At 38.6% G+C, this 24,161-nt stretch overlaps 1 protein-coding gene and 1 long non-coding RNA gene across 4 annotated transcripts in view; one reads left to right on the forward strand and one right to left on the reverse strand.

Moving 5' to 3' along the window:
• Positions 1 to 1,068: 1,068 nt before the first annotated feature.
• Positions 1,069 to 23,521, forward strand: LOC111543358. The gene is made up of 4 exons (XR_002731825.3): positions 1,069 to 3,214; positions 16,958 to 17,078; positions 17,415 to 17,468; positions 22,679 to 23,521. It is a non-coding gene; the product is annotated as an uncharacterized LOC111543358 (long non-coding RNA).
• Positions 8,032 to 24,161, reverse strand: part of CARNMT1 (carnosine N-methyltransferase 1) — a 46,156-nt gene continuing 30,026 nt past the window's right edge. The window contains exons 6-8 of one of the 3 annotated variants that reach the window (XM_023213298.1): positions 22,184 to 22,297; positions 12,142 to 12,245; positions 8,032 to 11,091 (exon numbers count right to left, since the gene is read on the reverse strand). In XM_023213298.1, the coding sequence (XP_023069066.1) occupies positions 10,990 to 11,091; positions 12,142 to 12,245; positions 22,184 to 22,297 (320 nt within the window). In that variant the 3' untranslated portion in view covers positions 8,032 to 10,989. The remainder of the gene's footprint in view (positions 11,092 to 12,141; positions 12,246 to 22,183; positions 22,298 to 24,161) is intronic. The other 2 variants (XM_023213296.3, XM_023213297.1) reach the window with 2 other exon arrangements.

Raw genomic sequence — 24,161 nt, forward strand, 5'->3', positions numbered from 1 at the left:
AACTCCAAGGGAGGACCATGGCGGGGAGCTACTGGCCCGGGGCTGCGGGAGCGGGAGACCTTAGTGGCAGTGGCTGCAGGAGGAGCCCAGGAGTCACCGCCCCTGCCTGCGCTCTGCCTTGGGCCATCGCTGCTCCCCACGGGCCCATGCGGATTCGCCTCCGTGAAGTGTCACAACGTCTGACTGGAAGGCAGTGATCAAGACTGCAGACAGCCTGAGGATATGCAACAGGATGCCATTGACTGCGCCACGCAGGCCATGGAGAAGTACAACATAGAGAGGACATTGCTGCCTATATGAAGAAGGAATTTGACAAGAAATATAGCCCTCCCTAGCATTGTATCGTGGGCCGAAATTTGGCAGCTAGGTCACACACAAGACAAAGTACCTCATCTATTTTTGCTTGAGTCAAGTTGCAATCCTCCTCTTCAAGTGAGGCTAGGTGGCCACAGTGAAGATGTCAGTGGTGGTGGCAGCGACGGCAAGCAGGGGGCGTTGCTAGGACTGTTTTGCACTGGGGCAAATCAGGAGGACATTAGGATGGCTTCTCCAATGGCTGTGCTACTGCATGGACTGTATATTCGTTTTCATGTGTATGTGGCAGTCAACACAACCAAACCTTTCTGTTCAGTTGCCTGGGGAAGAAGGCTGCTTTATGTTTGTTTTTCAAGACTTTAAAAATATTTTTTGGTTGTATTGCACTAGGAAAATCTCTCCCACCTCTCCCTTTTCTCTTTTTTTTTTTCCTATACAAAAGAAAAAGCCCTTAACAGACTACGAGGCCGAAAGACTAGGAGGGCTGAGGAAAAGAAATAGGTTTCTGGAGGTGGAACCAAAACGGTGCAGCTGCCTCTTCCTGGCCCAGGTGGATGCTGGGAGGGCCAGGAGGCTGCAGGGGGCGCTGTGTTGGGACTGTCAAGGAGAAAAGGATAGGAAGAAAGGTGGAGGGATTGATCTAACACCAGGAGAATATTCCACTGAACTGTGATTCTATGGTTTGGGGCAGAGGGTGGGGTGGGGATGTGTTCTTTAGGGCGCCCTGAAATATGTCTGTGTGGTGTGTGGGAGTGGGGAGCAGACTTGTCCTGCTGTCTGTCAGAAATTCTAAGTAAGGGCTGCGTCTTTGTGGATTACCTTCTTTTGTTCTTTCTGCCTGAGATCATGATAGGAGGATGTTGGGGGTAGGATTAGCTTGAATTTTTTTTTTTCCTTTACATTTTTCTTCTGTCTGCTCCCTGCTTAGCCCTCCGTTTTCTCAATCCTCTGGTGTTCTCTTAGAGCAGCCCCTGTCATTAGTTGGCTGGCCTTCAGGTTGACAATGTAGGGGTAGGGGATCCAGCATATTCTTTTATTTTCAAGTCCATTCTTGGGGCTGGTGGGGAGGCAGAATGCCCCTCCCTAAGCCCTTTGTGTGTGCCGAGCTTGCTTTTTGATGTTGGCAGGGGAAGGGGGATCTCCCCTCCAGTCTCCAGGGTGGTGACTGAGTTTCCTATATCAAACCCTTCAATGGGCACAAAATGGAGTGCTTGATTTTAGGTTTTATTTTTTTATGAATGTCCAAACCAGTGTTTCTCCCTGCCCTCCCAGACTGTGTGGCCAGTTGAAAGTGTCTGGTTTGTGTTCATCTCTCCCTCATTTCTGGACCAAGGCCCGAGAGACCCTGCCACATCTCCTATGCTCTGCATCCATGCCTTTTTTGAACATTAAAGGTTGACTGATGCAGTAACAATAATAAATCATAATGCGGTCTCACTTTACATTAGCATAAGTATTGTTAAAAAGCAAAAAATTACAGATGCTGGTGAGGATGTACAGAAAAGGGAACTCAAACTGTTGGTGAAAATGTAAATTAGTTCAGACTATGGAAAACAATAGAGAAAAAAAGTAAAAATAGAACTACCATACCACCTAGCAATTCTTCTACTGGGCATTTATCCAAAGGAAATCAGTGTACCAGAAGGATACATGCACACCCATGTTTCTGACAGCTCTAATGACAGCAAAGATAAGAAATCAACCTAAGTGACCATCAACAGATGAACAGACAAAGGAAATGTGGTCTACGTACACAATGGAGTACTATTCAGTCATAAAAAAGAATGAAATCATGTCATTTACAGCAACATGGATGGATCTGGAGGACATTAAATAAGCCAGGCAGAGAAAGACAAATACTGGATGTTCTCACTCATATGTGGGAGCTAAGAAAGTTGACCTCATGGAGGCAGTGAGTAGACTGATAGCTATCAGAGGATGGGAAGGGCATATGGGTGGGAGTGGCCATGAAGAGAGGCTGGTTAATGGGTACAAACATACAGTTAGATAAAGTTCTAATGTTTGATACAAAGTTGGGTGACTATAGTTAATTGTTAACAACAATGTATTATATATTTCAAAATAACTAGAAGAGAGGACTTGGAATGTTCCTTATAGGAATTCAAGGTGATGGATACCCCAAATACCCTAAATTGATCATCACATTCTATGCATGTAACAATATCACGTGTCCTATATAAATATGTACAAATACTGTGCATTAATTAAAATTTAAAAAGCAAGACCAAGGTATGTGCTGTTAATGAGAAACCCATTTTAAATATTAAGGTAGGTTAAAAGTGAAAAAATTAGGGGAAAAAAAACAGTGCATGCAAGTACTGGTAAACTCCAAACAAGGTCTATCAACAGTTTAGTAATAGTATTGTACCAATGTCAACTTCAAGGTTTTAATAATATGGTTACTTAAAATGCTATCTTTGGGGGAAGCTGGATGAGAACAGAACTCTCTGTATTATTTATGTAATTTTTCATGTCTTTACCAGCATCTAGGAAACTGTAACAGACTAACACATTAGATTGTAAATAGGGTAAACTCAAATAGCAGACTTAGCAATTTTGTTGAGAAAGAAAGGATGCTGACAGACATGGATTTCTGGATTAGAAAGGACAAGGATCTGCAGGCCAGGTCAAGAAAATAAGACTCCCAAGATCCAGTAATAAATACTATTGCCCAGTTGGCAGGAAATCCTACTTCTTCCTGTTTATATGTTGAGCTGCTAGAAGCAAGACTGAAATAAGTTACCCAAATAATAACTTCGTTGTTGCTCACTCTCTTCGAGGCAGAAAGAAGAAATGTTATGACAACAGAGCAGCAAGTCCCATGGTCCCAGCTAAAAGGCGGGATGGCTGTGACTGCTGAGGTGGAGAGTCCTCAAAGGTAAATTAATGTTGTCAGGAATGAAGGCTTCGCTATTTAATATAGAGCTTTGAGTGACCTGAAGACAGAAGTTAATTTGGTTGAATTGAGCATGGGTGGCCACTTAAAAGTGAGTGAAGGAAATGCCTTGCCTAATAGTGTAAAGCCAAACACCTGGTTCCTGTCAACAGTCCAACCTGGCTTATAATGAGGACAGGGCTCTGGGTGCTGGGGCGGTCAAGGCTGGAAGACTGCAGGGCAGAACACAGTGGCGTGCGCATGGACAGAAAGGAAGTTTGGACCATAATCCTGAAAAACAATTCCGAATGCCATAATCTCAAATACTGAAATACTGAAAGATCAAAATCCCTGAAGTCTAAAAATCCAGAAAATTGCAATCCCCAAATTTCAAAATCTTGAAAATATAACGTAGGGAAAACAATCTTAAAAATTATCTCAAAAACATTTATTTACATTTTTAAAGGGGGATTTATTTGAGAAACATAACACGAGAACACTTTGTAGGCCACTTCACACAATGAAATAGGCAATAACATTTTTTGCAAGCATAAACACTCAGGCATACTAATGACAACTGCGTGGATATAACAATTATGAGCAGATGAACTGTATTCACAAAGAAATGGGTGAAAAAGCTAAATATATAAAAGCATACACCCAGCTTTATAACTGCAGTCATCTGAAATACTGTGATAGACAACATAAGTCTTCTGCCGAGATCAATCAAAAACTTCAGTGGGGGGCCGGGCACAGTGGCTCACCCTGTAATCCCAGCACTTTGGGGAGGCCGAGGCGGGCAGATCACTTCAGGTCAGGAGTTTGAGACCAGCCTGACCAACATGGTGAAACCCTGTCTCTACCAAAAATACAAAAATTAGCCAGGCATGGTGGTAGGCACCTATGATCCCAGCTACTTAGGAGGCTGAGGCAGGAGAATTGCTTGAATCCAGTAGGTGGAGCTTACAGTGAGCCGAGATCACGAAAACCGCACTCCAGGTGGGGCAACAGAGCAAGACTCCATCTCAAAAGAAAACAACAGCAAAAAAACAAAAAACAAAACTTGGCTGGGCATGGTGGCTCACGTCTGCAATACCAGCACTTTGAGAGGCCAACATGGGCAGATCACCTGAGGTCAGGAGTTCAAGACCAGCCTGGCCAACACGGTGAAACCCTGTCTCTACAAAAATACAAAATTAGCCAGGTGTGGTGGTGGGTGCCTATAGTCCCAGCTACTTGAGAGGCTGAGGCAGGAGAATCGCTTGAACCCAGGAGGCAGAAGTTGCAGTGAGCCGAGATGGTGCCACTGCACTCCAGCCTGAGCGACAGAGCAAGACTCTGTCTTAAAAACAAAACAAAACACACACACACACACACACCAAAAAAACCCTTCAATGGGTCACCACCACATACACAGTAGCCCAAAGAGCCAAGATTCCCAGAAATTTTATCTTTGACAAATGCAGACATACAAAGAGTACATCGCTTCCTTTACTGAGGAAGTTTCTACATTTTTACATACATGCACAATGCTTACACACAGTTAATGCTGTGATAATGTACTTTGTGGTGTCAAATTTCTGATGTCCAAGGCGGCAGCAGCAAATTTGTCCCAGCTCTGAGAGGGACTAATTTGCCTTCTCGGTTCTCTATAGGCCGCTGGCTGATTGGATAGCCCCTGCCAACATGAGGACAGATCTTTCCCACTTAGTCCACTGAGACTCACATACACGTCTTCCCTAGAAAGACTCTCACAGATACACTGAAAATAATGCCTTACTAGGTTTCTAGTATTCCTTAATCCAGACAAGTTGCCACCTAAAATTATGTCCCCAAGTCCACTTCTTGTCAACTTGGCACCCATATGAATCTCCTTAAACCATCATTTCTTAGTAAAGACAGTAACAAGGTAGTAGTTCCGCCTGTCATGATGCAAGTACACTGCATACAACTGAAAACACATTAATCCCTTCCCCAGAATTTGTCTCACAGGATTTCAAAGATTTTAATCCATTGAAATTTTAGATGTTAGAGATTTTAGACCCTAAAGATTTTGTTATTTCAGGATTTTGACATTCAGGATTATGTATTTTGAGATTATGATCAACACCAAAGTAAGGGGTCTTAGAAGCTGGACACTCATCGGATGCTGGAGATAGATGGGGGAAGAAGTAGCAGCAGTGCTCAGGCACTGAACCTGGAGACAGTGGTCAATGGAAAAAAATGCTGACAATCAAATTTCTTCCCCACCACCACTGGGAAACATAAAAACACAAGAGAACACTTTGTAGGCCACTTCACACAATGAAATAGGCAATACTATTTTTTTGTAAGCATAAACACTCAGGTATACTAACGACAATTGCGTGGATATAACAATTACGAGCAGATGAACTCTATTCCCCACCACCATCGCTCCTTCTGTCATTGTAGACTAGCTTCCTCTGCCACCTGGAACTCCCAGCTGGGGGATAACCTGATCTTTTGGCATCTGTGCTGTAGCACCTGATGCACGTTGAACTTCTTGGTCTGTGTTCCTATAGGAAAAAAGTCACCTTAATTCAACTGATAGGGTTTGGACAAGGCTTGGAGTGGGGAAGGAAACCTGAAATTGTTAGGGGCCAGGGAGAGTTGAGCTGGCAGTTTGAACAGTCAAAGCTTTAATCACTTACTGAAATAGCAAGAGGTTAAACTAGAGAAAGCGCCAACTCCCTTCTGTCCTATCCCAGCCCCCAAGTTTTTGACGAGGAGCTGGACCCCTCAAAATAATGTCACCAGGGCTCTTTGGACAGATTCAATATATGTATAATAGAATTCATGGGATTTTATGCCTGCACTTCTTGGTCTATATCTTATTCCATCTCACTCTCAAGGAATACTACACAGACTGACCCCCCTCCCTGGATGGTCCAGTATAAGTAATATAGGCCTCCAGGAGAAGTTTCAAAGACTTAATGGCTGCCTGAGTACTCAGAGAGGCAACAGCTCAATACTAACAATCCCAACAGCTGCCTGACCCAGCCACCACGTACATCTTTATATGTTAACAAAAGAAGGCAGCTATTAACCTGCTAAGCTTTTGTTGACACTTAATGTGATTTAACGTAGCTCTTGTGACTCTTTGGCTTGACATTCCCATTTCGTGGTGGGTCAACTTGGACTTAATGACTAACAAGGTGAAAAGAATCTAACAAGCCTCGCTAGTCAAAGAGAAATAGCATAGCTGGCCTGACCCTAGGAGCTTTTTGGTCCTACATGAAAAAATGGCAGCTATGCTTTTGGAGGTAAACTGTACGGCCAACTCCACTGCACAAAGCAATCCCATTGGTTCAGTGGGGCCCTTGACTTAGTTTCTCCTAAATTTCTGGGCCTACTTCACGAATTGTTTGGCTACAATGAAACATAATGGAGTCCAATGAGCTGCTGCTGCTGTTCAGCTTCAGTACCAGCTATGTAAAACCAAAAGCAGATGTGGCTGCTCCTCTCAATTACTAGAACTCAAGACAGTCCTCATGGCTCTGGCCAATACTCTCCCTGATGAACCTCACTATGTTTTAATTAGGTTTGGAGCGGTTGCCAATGACCTGTCAGGTCTGCCATATTAAATCATATAGACTGGCAGATTAAAAACACTTTTCTTCGGCCATCAAACTCAGAAATTGCTTAACTTTCCCAACAATTAAGTAAATGAATATTCAAATTAGATAACATTTCTTATACAGGCATACCTTGGAGATACTACAGACTGAGTTCCAGACCATCATGAGAAAGAGAGTCACACAAATTTTGGGGTTTCCCAGTGCATATAAAAGTATGTTTACACTATACTGTAGCATATTAAATGTGCAATAGCATTTTGTCTAAAAGAACAATGTACATAATTTTAAAATACTTGATTGCTAAAAAATGCTGACACAGAGACATGATATGAACACATGCTGTTGGAAAATGACACCAATATAGACTTGTTTGATGCAGGGGTGCCACCAACTTTCAATTTGTAAAAAAAAAAAAAGTATCTGCAAGGTGCAATAAAGCAAAGTAGAATAAAATGAGGTATGTCTGTACTGACAAAAATGAAAAGCTCAGCAATACCCAGTACTGGCCAGGAAATGGATGTAAGTTACTTTTAAACACTGTGCCTGGCATGTAAATTGGTACAGTCCCTTCTGAAAGGCAACTTTTAACTGAAAATGCACATATACACTGACTGAAAGATCCCACATCTAAATTGGTATCAAAGAGAAAGAATCAAACATATATGAGGGATGTGCTAGCAGGTTACTAAAAGTGGGAGTAACATGCCATTAAATTTTAATTATACCCTCTCCCATTACCTACTATATATTTCATTATAATTCCCAACAAACTTTTGAAATCTGTATCTGTACCTACCATTTTTTACTGTTTTCCCCAGGATTCCACGGAAACCTTTTTCAAAGGGTCACCGTAAGATAATTAAAACTAATGTCCTGTTAACAATCCTCATTTTTTCCATCACTAGATAGCAGTCAACACAGATTGAAATTACATTTATGGTAATTGTCTATCATGTGATTTCATACACACAAAAAATATATATAAAAGCTCATATGACCTAATAAACTATCTGAAATAGATGGTATCAATCCTTTCTTACAGATGAGGAAATAAGCCAAGAGTGGCTTGCCTGAAATCACAATCATTCAGGAAAATGAACCCAGAAGATCTAAGTGCTCATCCCACCCCACTAATGGCTGGTTCTGTAACTGTCTTCTACTAGTTCCTTTTATAGAATTCTTTTTCTATTATTTAACAAAACTGAAAATCAAGATTATTCCTTTTCCTCAGTGGATTCTAACTTTATTACAGTGAACCTGAATGAAACAAAGTGAAAATAATTAGTATAAGGCCTGGTATATTATAAGGCCAAGTATTCATATTACTGACTTCCTAGAAGCATATAAAAACAGGCTAATCCAGGAGTTCAAAAGTATATATGCTCAACTCATTAAAATACCCACATCTATGGTTACACTAACTTAGATGAAAACAACCAAGCAACTATCGTTTCGTAGCAATTGGCAGACTTTAATATTCAAGAAAAATTAATTTCATCATACACATTAAAAATATAGGAAATTTCATGCAGACATGAAGCTTCCAATTCAGCTTTTGTGGCAACTTTTGAATGAGAGTTACATATAAATACAGTACATTTTACAGTTACCAAACTTCATAATTTTATACTGTGATTTATACAGCTTCTCCTTATATTGTACATATTCCACCTTGCTCACTTGATTAGCATACCCTATATCTGCACTGCTTCAGAATATAGAAATTAAAGAAAAAAACACAAGCACAATGGACTATCTCCTCGCATTTCACAAAGTAAATGAAAATGTATGTGTATACAGCTAATTTAAGAAAAACATTTTAAACTTTAAGGCTTACATACTTTAGTAGCTAGGACTAAAATCAAGAAATACAAAGTTAAATAAATCCTCCAGTGATACTTCTATTACTGATTGATACCACATTTTCAAGTTTAGAATATATTAACTGCGAAAGCTGTAAGAAAAAAAGTGATGCAAATTTGTGTAGAACATTTAAAAAACAATATTCATGATACAAGGGATAAATTAACAAATGAAGTAACTGATTTCAGAATTAACTAAAACATATGCTATAATTTAGAAATGTAACATTATTAAAGAAAACCTAATAGAAAAAAAATTAATAAAGCCAACCCACCAGTGTCAACCTGTTTTTGCCTGTGACAAAAACAAAGATCATTTGTTTTGATGCAAGTTGTAAAAAAGTGAATACTAGTCAGTGAATAAAAAGCATGTCTAAGTCATTCAAAAACAGCATGCATTCCTTTCTGTTCAATTGATTTTTAAAAAATACTTATGTACTTTGCAAGTTTTCTTCTTTAAAAACAATAGTTTGAGTTTTTTTCTTCCTTGCCACTAAATTCAAACTCATTCATGTAAGTAATAAGAATTTCCACCAAATAAACATCTGCTAAGTACTGAGGGACACAAAAAAGAGAGATCTTTAAAAAGAAAAAGGTTACGGTTTTCCCAATTTTGACATGTCAAATTAACTGCATGAAACCCTCTATTGCATAGTGAGAGTAAAGGTCACGAAAGTCCCATCACTGTACATGGAAAAGGTCCCCCCAACTAGTAAGATGCCAAATAGGGTAGTGACTCCCCAGCCTAAGTGACAACAAAGGTTTAAACATTTACAAGTAAGTTTTCCTATTAAAACATGACTTTTATGCGACCAGCACATTGCTGAGATTAAATCCATCTAATTTAAATTGCCACAGAGGTCATTTAAAGCAATCACAATCATCTGTGAAAATATTCAAGAAGAGTTCTTCCTTTTCTCCAAGAAAAGGCTAAAACATTAGTCATCTCTACTTTCCAAGCTACTGGAAACAGAATAACATACATTAAAAAATACAAAGGAAAACTCCCTCCAATAAAGATCTGCTAGAGGTAGAAATTTAAAGCAGCATATACTGTTTAAGCTCCATCTATCAGGGAACAAAATTGGCATTAATCTGAAAGTACATGATGGCTGCTGCTTACAATATTGAAGACACAGACCATGGGCAGTAATTTATCCCTGAATTTCATAATCAAAATTCCCCACATTAATACTATTATGACAGTTTTTCCTAGTATATAATTGTTTTAATGAAAAAAGTGCTTGCTTTCATAATCCAGATAATCTAAAGAAAAGACATTGTTGTAAACATCACACTGTCAAACTCCGTATTCATTTAGAGTCTGAAAATCATATATTTCAAATGGGTAAATTTTATTCTTATTTTCTGTTTCCTAGCACTACTTTTAATAAAGGCTTTTTATTTCTCACTTTGAATGTTGAGATCTCGTATATTTCAAAGTGATCCATGATGAGTATGCTTTCATAAAGTGTTCAGTTTATTGTGGCCAAAAGACTTTGATAATTTCTCAGTTATTTGAATATATTTTACCGGCCTGTGATGCTATGAAATTTAACATTTCATAAAAAAGAAATGTTTGATGCTTCTTTAAGTTCATCTGAGCTAGAAAATACAAAATTAAATTAATCTGAATGATAGAAGAATAGACACAGGCCAGGCGCGGTGGTACATGCCTATAGTCCTAGCTACTCGGGAGGCTAAGGCAGGAAGATCGCTTGAGTCCAGGAGTTTGAGGTTACAGTGAGCTATGATCGTGCCACTGCACTCCAGCCTGGGAGACAGAGCAGGATCCTGTCTCTGAAGAAAAAAAAGAAGACACATTTTACGCATAGTTTTCTTAGATTGAAAGTGAACAAAGTCCCAACTCCAGATGTTGAATATGACTGAGGATCCTTAGACTCTTCTAAAAGTTACATGTGCAATGCATACAAAACAACAAAAAAAGGAAGATTATTATGGACTTCAATACTATTAGTCATTAATACGGCAGACTTGCAATGGACAGCATCAGTGAAGACACTGGAGATTAGGTTTTTTTCCTACTGAAACACAATCTGGGCTTCAAGGAAAAAGTATACTTCAAGACATTTCCTCCATTTTTACTTGTGTAGTACAAATCTGCATGGCATAGTATATTTCTGAAAAAGCAATAGACATATTAAGAAAATAGACACTATTTCTAAATTTTGTTAGGAATAAGAAGGCACCACTGATTTGAGGTTGTGTCCTGTCATCACTGATAGTTGATTTTGAGTCGTTTATTTCAGCATTTGTTCTTACTAAACTTTTTTCCAGGTGGTATCACTTGAGACCATTATTGTGGCTTACGGACCACAAACAAGACACATTCATAGTAGTATTTCATCATAGAGAGATCATTCACAGTATATGTTGACAATACAGATTCTTTTTCCACCTGCAATGCAAACAATAATAATACTGACTATGACAGTCATGATGACCACACCACTAACAAATTCTGAGCACATATGTATCAGTGGCAGGCACTATTTTAAGAATATTCATTTATTACATAACAACTACCCCCATAAGAGAGGTACTATTAATATTAGTAGTCTCACTTTACAAAGAACAGCCACACTAATAAGTGATGGAACTGAGATTCAAACTCAGGCAGTCTTGAACTCTGAACTACTATAATATATTGCTTCTTGTCATTCTTAAAAACAAATCTATTGTTTCTAAAATGGAAGGCTTCTAAATAAATGACTGAAACACAATAGCCAAAATATCACAAAACTTTATAGTGATGCACATAATTAAAAAAAGATGAAGCAGTACACAAGGACAAGGACATATTGTGAATATCCCTCTTATACTTGCCTTCCCACCCCTTTTTGTTTTCCCCAGAGCCTACTCTACTTTCTATCTATAAGTGAGAGTCTGTAAGAACAGTATTATAATGATCAGCTACCATTTACTGAAAGGCTATTTCACCAGAAAGTATAGTTTTCCCTTTATGTACACGTTATCCCAAATCCTTATAATTCTGGAAGCTAAGTAATACAGGTCAAGCATCCCTAATCTGAAAATCTGAAACGCTCCAAAATCCAAAATGTTTTGAGCACCTACATAATGCCATAAGTGATAAATTCCACATCTGATTCATGTGCAGGTGGTCAAAATTTTAAAATATTGTATAAAATTACCTTTGGGCTATGCTTATAAGGCATATATAAAACATAAATGAATTTCATATTTAGACTTCAGTCCCCTCCCAAGATATGTCATTATGTATAAGCATATATTGCAAAATTGGAAAAAAATCCAAAATCCAACACATTTCTGGTCCCAAGCATTTTGAGTAAGGGGTACTCAACCTGTATTATCTTCCCTTTATAGATAAGAAAACAGAATTCAAACAGTCACTAACAGCCATGATATCAACACTTTTGTCAAGGTGCTTTGGGAGTTAAACTTTGGCAATATTTTATTCCATTCTTACCTCTACCTTGAATCCATACTGCAGAACAACATTTTTTATATCCTCATAGCTCAATTCTATGGAAAGTTCATTTGCCAGATTTTCAAAGTGGTACAGCAGAGGACCTACGGTTTAAAGATACTATGAATTACTTGAATATAAACACACACTCATAGCTGTGTTACACTGAATTCCAAGTTGAATAAGTTAGGTACTGGATAAGACAAACATAAAAAGTCTGGGCATTTGAAAATTTGGCCTAGTATCTGACACCCTCAAGAGATGGGCCTACACTCATGAGGAGTGAGACCCTCTGGTCTACCTGCCTTGCACTGTGATTCACACCATAGGCCTTCACCTTTTAACTTTCAAGTTACTGAAGGAGTAGATGAATCAGGTAATGCTAAGTCCTCAAATTCCAAATGTATTCTGCAATTATAATTCCATAAGTAAATGCCAAACTGCAGTTACCAACTGTGTATCATATGAAAACAAAGAAGGAGCCTCAAGTTAACCTAGGCAGTAAAAGGTGGACAGAAGTTATAGAGAAGGTTTCCTCAAAGAAGGAAGTAACACTAGAGCTGGCTTTTTTTTTTAAAGTGCACTGTTCATATCACAGCTCTAACATCTAATAACTGTATGCCTGTGGGCAATTCACTAACTCTGCTTCATCTATGACTTTTTATTTTTATTTTATTTATTTATTTATTTTTAGATAGAATCTCACTCTGTTGCCCAGGCTGGGTAGGGTACAGTGGCACGATCTGGGCTCACTGCAACCTCCACCTCCCAGGTTCAAGCGATTTTCCTGCCTCCGCCTCTTGAATAGCTGGGATTACAGGGACCTGTCATCACGCCAGGCTAATTTTTATATTTTTAGTAAAGACAGGGTTTCACCATGTTGGCCGGGCTGCTTGAACTCCTGACCTCAAGTGATCCACCAGCCTTGGCCTCCCAAAGTGTTGCAGTTACAGGCGTGAGCCACCGTATGTGCCCTGTAGTATGACTTTAAGGTGAGATAATATGTATTACACCTGTCATAAACAAGGCACTAAGTAAATGACAGGTATTACACTATTTCTATGACATCCTCCCTTTACTATTTGCTCATTCCATACATTCAAGAAACGAACATATGATTTAAAGCATGATTTTCAAATCTTTCAATCTATCATTTTGCCCAATATATCAGCCTCATCCAGGAACCATTATCACTTAACACAGTTATATATACCTCAGGCTAATCTAGACAATCTTCTCTTTACTTTTCATTGGGTTAATTAAAAATCCTGCAACCAGCTCTCTACTCCTACTTCTCATACAATGTGCTAACCATGGAAGATAAAAGTATTTAATAACAAGACAAAGTTTCTGCTACCAAGAGGCTTACCATTCTGTGGGTCACAGTTAGGGTAAAAAAGTTTTTCTTTCTCCTTTCTCTATCCTACATAAACAACTAGAAAAAATGACCATGAATATAATGTATATGTTAGTGCTACTTACAAAAGATAACAATTATGTAATAGGACAGATGGCAAATAATGGAGGCTTTGTGTCCCACTTACAGTGTCTAGCATATATTCTTACTTGTGTTCTTCCCCATTATCCTTTAAGAATGTAAGAGATACTTGTAGTAGTAGGGTCATACAAAAATAGGCTGCAGGCCACATTTGGTCTGTGGGCTGTAGTTTGCCAACTCCTGACTAAATATACGAATATTTAAGGTTTTCCCATACATTATTTTATAAGATGTTACTGTTTTTCCAGAAGAAAGTCATGTCATTTTACATCCCTACCAGCAGAACAAAAGCATATCCCATCTCACTGTACTTACCTAAGCTTTAAGTAAGCAAATTTTAAAACTTAGTGAATATGATAGGTGAAAAATGGTAGCACATTTATATTGATTTATTTGACTAACAGTGAGAATGAACATTTTTTTTTGTATATAGGCTATTTACATTTACTCTTTTTTTCATTTTCTTTTTTACTGAGTGTTGGAGTCTTGCTGTGTCACCCAGGTTGAAGTGCAATGGCATAAGCATAGTTCACTGCAGCCTTGAATTTCTGGGCTCAAGTGATCCTCCCACCTCAGCTCCCAAGTAGCTGGGACTACAGGCATATGCCACTACACCTGGCTAATTTTTAAACATTTTTTTAGAGATGAGGGGTCTTGCTGTGTTGCCCAGGCTGGTCTAGAAATCCTGGCCTCAATCGGTCTGCCTGGCTTGACCTCAGGAGCTGTCAGGATTACAGGCATGAACTATGTCATCCAGTTTTTTTTTTAAAATAACTTGCATATTTATGTTGTACAGCCTATTTCATTGCTGGGTAGTTTTCTCTGTTTTCCTCCTCTAAAGAATTTTTTTAATCTAAAAATATAGTTTACTGTTGATATGGTTTGGCTTTGTGCCTCCACCCAAATCTCATCTCCAATTATAATCCCACGTGGAGGGAGGGACTTGATGGGAGGGGACTGGATCATGCGGGCAGTTCCCCCCAAGCTGTTCTCATGATACTGAGTTCTTGCAAGATCTGATGCTTTAAAAGTGGCAGTTCCTCCCTTACCCTCTCCCCCCTGCCACCTTGTGAAGAAGGTGCCTGCTTCCCCTTCTGCCATGATTGTAAGTTTCCTGAGACCTCCCCAGCAATATGGAATTGTGAGTCAATTAAATCTCTTTTGTTTGTAAATTACCCAGTCTCAGTATCTTTATAGCAGTGTGGAAATGAATTAATACAACTGTTAAAGAAATAAAAATATATAAAGGAACTTTTGCTTCCTGTAAAGGCAGGTAGGTTAGGTTATTCAGACTGACATTCCTATTGCAAACAATGAAGGTTGGTGCATTAAACTTATTTTAAAAACTTTTTTAAGTTAGGTTGGGAAGTTAGTAAGAAATTACCAGGAACCTAGAATACACCTAGATGCCATTTTTACCCTGAGAATATTTCACAACCAAGAAGAAACTGATCTGCAATTTGATAAACTCTTTGGACCAAGGGGACATAAGACAAAGTCCTGGGCCTGCTCCAGGTAGAGAGTCTGAGAGATCACTTGACATTATGACAGGAATAGTAGGGCCTCTCTTTATCTTTTTCCCCCATTAATTCTTGTGCCCTCATTTGATTTTTTTCCTTTTTTCCTTTTTTTTTCTATTGGGCTATCTTTAAGGTGAGAGTAAGAAATAATAAACTTACTTCTATCCTTTAACCCTATGAGACTGCATGAAAGTTATCTAGTGCTTACTAAAGGGACAAGGTGGTTATACATCATGGTTTAATCCTAGGGTAGATTTATAGCCTAATTTAATATAACACGGGTGGTCCAATAAACCTCAAGTTCTAATTTAGTTTAAAACAGTTCTGGTCTGACAATGCTCTGATCTCCTGGCAGAAGCAAACGCAAATTCCTTTGGGGAAAAACACTTAAAAGTGTGATTTCTCAAGAACAATCCCCAATAAACCACTCAAAGTCAACAGCACAGAGAAACAAGGAATCATGAACAAGAACCAAGAAAAGCAAGAGAAAGCAGAAAATGACCTGCAAAGACTTAAGATGTTAGAATTATCAGAAATAATATGCTCAGTATTTTCAAATAAAAGACTGTTGGTCAGAAGAAACTATCCGGAGTGCAGCATGGTGAGAAAGATAGCAAGAGAAGTGGTTAAGATATAGGAATCCTACCATGAGAAGTTCTAAAATATATTTGATTGCATTTCCAGAAGAAACAGAGAAAAAGAATGAGGCAGAGGCAGTATGTGAAGAAATAATGGCTACTGTTACATATTTTAAGGCTAAACGTACGATTGGTAAGAGGGGACTCCCCCCGCAAAGCTGAGAAATTTTCACAACTGATAAGGTCAATTCACAGACTGAAGCAGCCTAATAAACTGTGCACAGTATTGAAAAGAAAACTCCACACCTAGATGTGATATACCTGCTAAAAACTACAAAGTAAAAATCTTAAAAAAAACAGAATACCTTCAGAGGAACAACATTTTAAAAAGCTGAATTCTCAACAGCAAAGATAGAAGCTAGAGGCAACTGGGTGTGATATATTCTAAGTGTTGAAAACTACCTGCCACCTTAGTATTGTATACTGAGTGTTGAACTGGAACTAAGGTTATCAGTATGAACTTATGATTTTGTCTGTGTGTTTGTGTGTATGTATGTGTGTGTTTAGTTTTTCTTAAGGCCCTCCTTTGATGATTTTTACAAACACATATATACATATGATTTTTACAGATGGACATATACATATATTTCCTACGCTGTTTGCCAACCCCTAGATACAATACCACTCCAGTGGCAGAAATTAGATTTTCCACTTCTACAAACCATTCCCCATTAAAAGGAACCAGGAATCCTTAGAAACAACGGCTGGTCAGAGAAAGTACAAGATGGGCCTGGAATATCTGGTTGTTTCACAAAGGAGGTACCAAACAGTGACAGGGTTTATGAAAGAACAAGAACTAGCTGAAAGGTGGCCAAACCACTTGCCAAATCTGTGACAAGTGGATTTAAACCATTTACACCTGTAAGGCTCTAAAAGTTCTGGTTAAGAGATAAAGATTGTTTGGATAATAAAAATGTACTGTATGCTGTTTGTAAGAGACACACCTAAAACATAAAGATTGCCACAAAAAGTCTGAAAAATCTAAAAAGTTAGGCATAAAGATTTTAAGAGACAGAAAAAGATACAAGAAACAATTACTAATTTTAAAATAAGCTCATATAGCAATATTGACACGCCCACTCGAAGAAACATGACTTGCATCTGTGCAAAACATCTGGCATTCAAACCTCAGTAAGTTGTTTTGTTTTGTTTTGTTTCAGATGGAGTTTCGCTCTGTCACCAGTCTGGAGTGCAGTGGCCCAATCTCAGCTCACTGCAACCTCCACCTCCTGAGTTCAAGCAATTCTCCTGCCTCAGCCTCCCAAGTAGCTGGGACTACAGGTATGCGCCACCACATCCAGCTTATTTTTGTATTTTTAGTAGAGACTGGGTTTCACCATGTTGGCCAGGATGGTCTCAATCTCTTGACCTCGTGATCCGCCTGCCTCGGCCTCCCAAAGGGCTGGGATTACAGGTGTGAGCCACCAATCCCGGCCAAACCTCAGTAAGTTTTATAAGCAGGGTAGGGGTTGGAGATAGCTTGGGCTGATGGTCACTGCTTGAGCATTTTCCAAAGTTTTCCATTAATCCCCTTCTTTTCTGCCCTACATTTTGCCCCCATTCTATATGAGGACATGCTTTCCTAAATCTTGCTCCTTTCCTATTTACTTTTTCTAGGGAATTAAACTTCTGGTCTCCCACCTGAGCATGGAGTGGAAATGGGCATATAAGGTAGGCATCTTGATTATACAGATTTTCAACCTAGGTTTTTCCATACAACACCTCATTTTCCAGAGTTATTTGGGTAAGGTGGCTCTCACATGTTTTTCTTCGCAAAACTTACCTATCTACCCCAACTTCTAAAAATTAGTACATTGTTTTGTGCCCCAATAACATGCCTGCCATTCTCTGTCCATGTGTTTTATACCTTTTTATAATTTTACTACTACTATAATGAGGAAAGGCTGTATGTGTTAAGTCACCTACCTTTTAAAGGGAATCTCATGTTGTAAAAAATTCTAGGCCGGGCACAGTGGCTCACGCTTGTAATCCCAGCACTTTGGGAGGCTGAGGCGGGTGGATCACCTGAGGTCAGGAGTTCAAGACCAGCCTGGCCAACGTGGTGAAACCCCATCTCCACTTAAAATAAAAAATAGCCAGGTGTGGTGGCGCACGAGGCTGAGGCATGAGAATCACTTGAATTCAGGAGACAGAGGTTGCAGTGAGCTGATATGGTACCACTGCACTCCAGCCTGAGCAACAGAGAGAGATTCCATTTCAAAAAAAAAAATTCTGTAGCTTCATAATGCTCTAAAATCTGATAAGACCTATCTTTCAATACACTTTACAAAGATATCCTTTGGTACTTTTACCAGATGTAGTTACCTTTTAATTCTTCAGATATAGTCAGATTCATTTTATTAAATTCTTCCAGATGTAGCTAAATGCCTGCCCTCCACTACCTGACTCCCAAATTTATCAGTGCATACATACACACACACTCTCTTTTTAGAAGAAATTATAAATAAATGTGTTTAAGGAGTGCTGGTCAGGATGAAAAACTGAAAAAGGGAATTCACAGGCATTCTTCTGTTTTTTGCCTAAATCATAGCCTTACCCAAAGGACATATGCATAACAGTCCCCTTAAAAGGCTTACTAGCTTTCCTTAAACTGGATAGTGTTAGAGTCCATCAAATCCTCCTTAATTAAAGCATTTTGTAAATTACTGATCCCCCCCATCTGATTTCACGCAATTTGGGCAACATTTTCATATATAATTTTATCTCTAATGTCATTTGTTCCAGAATGGCTGGCCATTACATTTCCCATTATATATGAATATACTGATGTTCTAATCTACATAAGCATGGTTAGGGTAAAACCATCCCCAAGAGGTTGATCTCCCAGTTTACAGAGTAACTTAAGCCTCCAGGTCTATACAATTAAAGCCAAAACCATAAGAATGTTATGAATTTACCAATATAGATGGCACTTCATCATGTCTTCAGGACATCTGAGTATGTTCCCTTTTTCAAATTTTGAAACAATACATTCACACATACATGTAACAGTCATTAATATCCACTGTTTGCCAGGCTTTGTACCAGGTGACTAGGAAGCATTAGATCTTTGCCCTTATGGAGCTTAGAGACTAGCAATGAAAACAAAAGCATATGAGTGCTAACACCAAACTGAAATATATGCTACAGCAGAGTCTCTTAGAACATAAGAAATACAGAATACTTAACCTAACCCAAAAGGATCACCTGAGCTAAGTGTTTAAGAACACACAGGGACTAGCCAAGGGAAAACAGAAGAGAAAGAAAGGGCTAAGTCAAAGGACTGGCACTTAAGGTCAGAGAAGGGGTGATAAAAAACAAAAAATAAGAAGAAGCTGAGACACGAGACAGAAGAAATATCATAAGGGCATTGTACATAATCCTGAAGAGTTTAGGTTTTCCAGAAAGCTAGAGTTTCATGCAGGGAGTCTTACAGGAACAGATTTGCATGTTAGGAAGGTCACTGGTGATTATGTGGAGAAATGACAAAGGCTGAAGACAACTTGAAGGCAGGGGCATCCTTAAGGAAACGACTACAGTAATCCTAATGCTAATCTAGGCAAGAAACTGAGAAATTAGAGCAATGGTTCTCAACTGGGGATGACTTTGCCAACACCCTCCAGCCCCAGAGGGCAACATTTTTCAATATCTAAAGACATTTTGGTTGTCAAAACTAGGAGGTACTACTGGAGTCTTAGAGGCCAGGAAGGCTGTTAACCATCCTACAATACACAAGCCAGATCCCCACTTCCCTCATCACTCCCACTGAAGAATGAGCCAGCCCAAATGTCAATATCACAATCGAGAAACCCTGGAATAGAAGGATATTCAAGAGCGATTACGTAGCTTTAGGAGATACAACTTTTAGACTGACTAGAGACAAACAGGAAAAAGAGGGGTCCTACTGACTGTTTTGTGTCCCCCTGCCTCCAAATTCATATGTTGAAGCCCTAATCCCTAGTGTGGCTGTATTTGAAGGTAGGACTTCTAAGGAAGTAATTAAGGTAAATGAGGTTGTAAGGGTGGGGTCCTCATTCAATAGGATTAGTGTCCTTGTAAGAAGAGACACCAAAGAGCTCACTCATGCACTCATTCACTCCTTCTCCCTCTATGCACAACCAAAGAAAGGCTATGTGAATACACAGCAAGAGGGTAACCCCTGCAAATCAAAGGAAGAGCCCTCACTAGACACCAACCTGGTGAGCACTTGGAATTCCAGTCATCAGAACTGTCGGAAAATAAACTTGTTATTTAAGCCACCCAATCTGTGGAATTGTTATGGTAGCCTGAGTGACCTAATAAAAGGGGTAACAAAAGGCTCCCAGTATTTTTGTTTGGGGGAATCTGAGTAGATGAAGAATAGAAAAGATACTGGGAGGCATGGAATCGTTTTCTGTTTTGGTTTTTTTTTTTTTTTTGAGATGGGGTCTTGGGACATGTTGCCCAGGCTGATCTTGAGACAAAGATTTTGAAGTATCTGTGGTACATCCAAGTTGGACATACTGGCTTGGAGCACAAGAGAGATATTTGGACCAGAGATACAGATTGGGAATCGAAAGAGCAGGAAAAGCCATGAGATTAAGTAGGAGGAATATGGAGTCAAAAATTGAGTACATAGCATAAAAAATGAAAAACACAGATTAGATGCCCAGAACATCATTTAAAAGAAAACTGATTCTGAGACTTTTTACATTCTTTAACTTATACATGTAAAAGATGTGTAAGTTAATACTTTATAAATTATTAACCTTCCAAATAACTATTTTTAAGGACTGTGTTTCTCCATTATTACAATTTTCAAAATTGTTTTGAAACTCCATAGTGGAATTAGCTCTCCTAACTGACTTCCTGTTAACCAACGTGCTCCATTACTTCTGATGCCCATGACAGATTGTAAGTCACACTATAGTACATCTACTCTTATCAAACAGTATACTTATCAGGAGCCAACTGTATGTGCTTCAGATAGTTACAATTATTGTATCATATAACTTAATAAAATAGTCATAAACCAATAAAACAAATGTTAAAACAAAAAAGCTGTTTCTATGAAAGTCGCATGCTCCGGAAATACATAAAACCTTATCATAACTCAGTAATGGGGGTCAAAAAATTTAATTATGTAAACACAGGGTCATCTTAATGCTAACTTACAAATTAACCCAGGGTAATCAAGAAATTGGCTCTGGGCTTCGAGCCTGTCTTTGCCATATGTAAGCTACAGGACTGTTCTGCTAGTTATTTAAACCAAGACTCAGTTTCTTCAACTATAACATAGTGCCATTTCAATACCGGGCTGCTTTGAGACTCCATAAGGGACCAACACAGTACCTAACCCACAGTAATCAAATACCCAGTAGGTAATATCTTTCCATTTTTCTTTGGGAAAACTTTCCCAAGGTAACTACTTTTAAAGAAGACTTAAGGTTTGGGATATTTATTTTATTATGATTGCACCGTACAGCTGCTTTCATCTGGTCCTAAGGAATTCTTAAGAGAAGTTTGCAAAAGACTTATTACGACCTCCAGGGCTTAGTCCCAAATGGCAAAATTTCTGGTGAATTAAAATCATTAAAAAGAGAGTAGGTAACAGAAATCAGTCACAAAACTAGACCCATCTGAAATGCCAAGGGCTCAAAACCACGTACGTTATGTCGTTTTATGTAGTATAATAATCCTTATCTTGAAAACCTTTATGTTCTAGTCCGGATGTCTTTCTGAACACAGATTATATATCTCATTAAAGAACACATGTATATCTACCTGGATATTATCATTATACCCCCTTTATTTAAAAAAGGAGAAAAGCGGCAATTTCCTTTAGATTCTGGACTGTAGGGACCATGTTATATTCATCATTTAATTTCTAGCATCAAGTAGTAAGTAGAATGCAGTAAAAAAAGATTTTTACATTAAAAAAATTGTGTTTCTATTCTTTAACTCAAGGTAATCACAGAAGTTATGACACCTACACTCTTCCCAGTATATGGATGTACTAGGGAGGAAGATTCCATGGGAGAGGTAAAATCTCTCCCCTATGCTTCATTATAGAAAGAAAAACAGAACACTCTCTTCCTAACAGAACAGACCACTGTCTCAGCATGTGGGATGGAGATAATGAGGGAATGATTACCTACCATCAGATCAACAATTAGTATACACTGAAATTACAATGCCTGTGAGACTGACCTAGGTATGAATATACAACTTTTGAGCTTCCACTGCCTTTGGAGGGATCACCAGTCTAAAGGAAACTGTAGCGGTTTTAAAACATTTACAACATAATTCTGATATTCATGAACATTTGAGATTGTGAAGTTAAACGTAATACAGCTGTAAGTACCCAGATTAATATATAAAATTTTAGTAAATATTAAAAAACTTACCTAGATTTATCCAAATTCCACCTGGCTTGAGTATTTTCCATATTGTATCAATATAATCAATTACATTGTGAGCTGTGTCTATGAAGAAACAGGTAGCAATACAGTCCCAGGTATCTAATGAAGAAAAATCAAATTACTGCATCTGTTATGTTATTTTGCTTTTTTCTTTTAATTAGTTATTTAAATTTTCCAGTTACCTTTTACAGAGTATTAATGTTTGACAGAGATACAGAAGCTAAACTTCTGATCAACACTATAGTCACAGTAACCAAACAATCACTTATGAGAAATACTAATAATCTAATTAAGTAATCAATTTGGAAATCATCCCCAATAACACTGATATTATAATCTAATCTCTACATATTATTACCAAATTATATTTGTAAGAGCTTTGTTTATCTTCTATTCAACTTCTAGCCTTCATTTAAAATCACTGAAAACAAAATAATAGTCATTCAAATTTAAACTAGTGTTAACCACCAATTCTGGCAGGTTTCAGAAGACTGCAGGCACCAGTTGCCAGTTGAGAAATGAATGACATCCAAATACCTCAACATCTACCAGAACTTCGAATAATTACCAGGGAAAAAGGGGAGCCAGGGGCAGGCAGAAGCAGTGGGTGGGAACCCACCAGAGAACACCTTTGCTGCTAGGAGGTATGGTGTCTATACAAATGCTGGCGCAATAAAGTCACTGGATCCCATGGAGGATTACCTTCATCATCTGTTCTCTCAAACCTTGCTCCAGAAAAAGGGGACTTTTACTTGCCTAAGTGATGTTTTCCATTATTTCTTTCCTTATCCACAACACCTAACATCTTCCATATCTCCCTTTCTTCCTTCAGAGTACAGGTTGTCCCAATCTCAGAGTTCAGAGAAAAATAAACAAAAACTTTCTATGTTGTAAAATAAATAAATAAATAAATAAATAAAACAATCTGTGTTGTTGCTACCCCTGCTTCAAGCCCTCCAATGGCGTCCTGTTTCTCTGAGTACAATTCCAAGTCCTTGCTATGGCCTGCCTGCCAACAAGTTTGCCTCATCAAATCTCTCGAGGCTGACCTCTCACCACTGTACCCACTGCTTACTACAGCCTAGCTTCTCCTTGAGCAGAGCAAGTACTCTCTCTACTCCCTAATCCTCTTCCCTTGCCATTCCCCATCTGCAACATTTTCCCTTCAAATATCTCAGTGGTTTGCCTCTGTACTCTTTCAAGGTTCTCTGCCACACAGTTTTTCTTTTTTAGTTTCTACTCTAAAAGGCTTTCTAAAAGGCTTTCCCTGACAACTCTATATAAAGCAGCAGCCTCTCCCCAGTCACTCTGTAACCCCTCTTCCCTGCCTTATTTTTTCTTCCTTACAATATTAGATTTGTTATTGCCTCACTTTCTCTATTAGAATAGACGTTCTCTGTGGACAGGGACTTTGTTTTGTTCACTGTTCTCTTTTGACACCTAGAACATACCTGGTACTTAGTAGGTGCTCAACAAATACCTATTGACTCAATGATCTTGCTGAACCCTCACTATTCTATTTTGTTTTCCTTTTACTGCCAATCTCCCTCTCCTCTTTCCCAATTATCATCTCCCTTTCTCTCATGCCTAGCTCAGATTTCTTCAACAGTGTGCCAGGCTGAAGTCAACTGCTCTACCTGACTATAAAAGTCCTCCATGATCTGAAACAAATTTACTTTTCTAGCAATAGCTCCCATTAAATCCCATTAAATCTCCCATTAAATATTTTCTTTCCCTGACAGTACAGCTGTGCTGCCATCCCCAATCACCTTATTCCTATCTTGGTACTTCTGTCTGCTTCAAATGCTATTTCTCTCAAGAGAAAGCCTCACTATGAACAGCTTCCTTCTTACACTAATAACCTTTCATTTTTTTGGTATTCATTACTCATTTAAACTTTGTTTACATGGTATCTCTTAGTATTAATGGGCCCAATAGGGCCCATATCTAAATTTCTTGACTG

The sequence above is a fragment of the Piliocolobus tephrosceles genome, chromosome 14, assembly GCF_002776525.5.
Source record: "Piliocolobus tephrosceles isolate RC106 chromosome 14, ASM277652v3, whole genome shotgun sequence".
NCBI lineage: Eukaryota > Metazoa > Chordata > Mammalia > Primates > Cercopithecidae > Piliocolobus > Piliocolobus tephrosceles.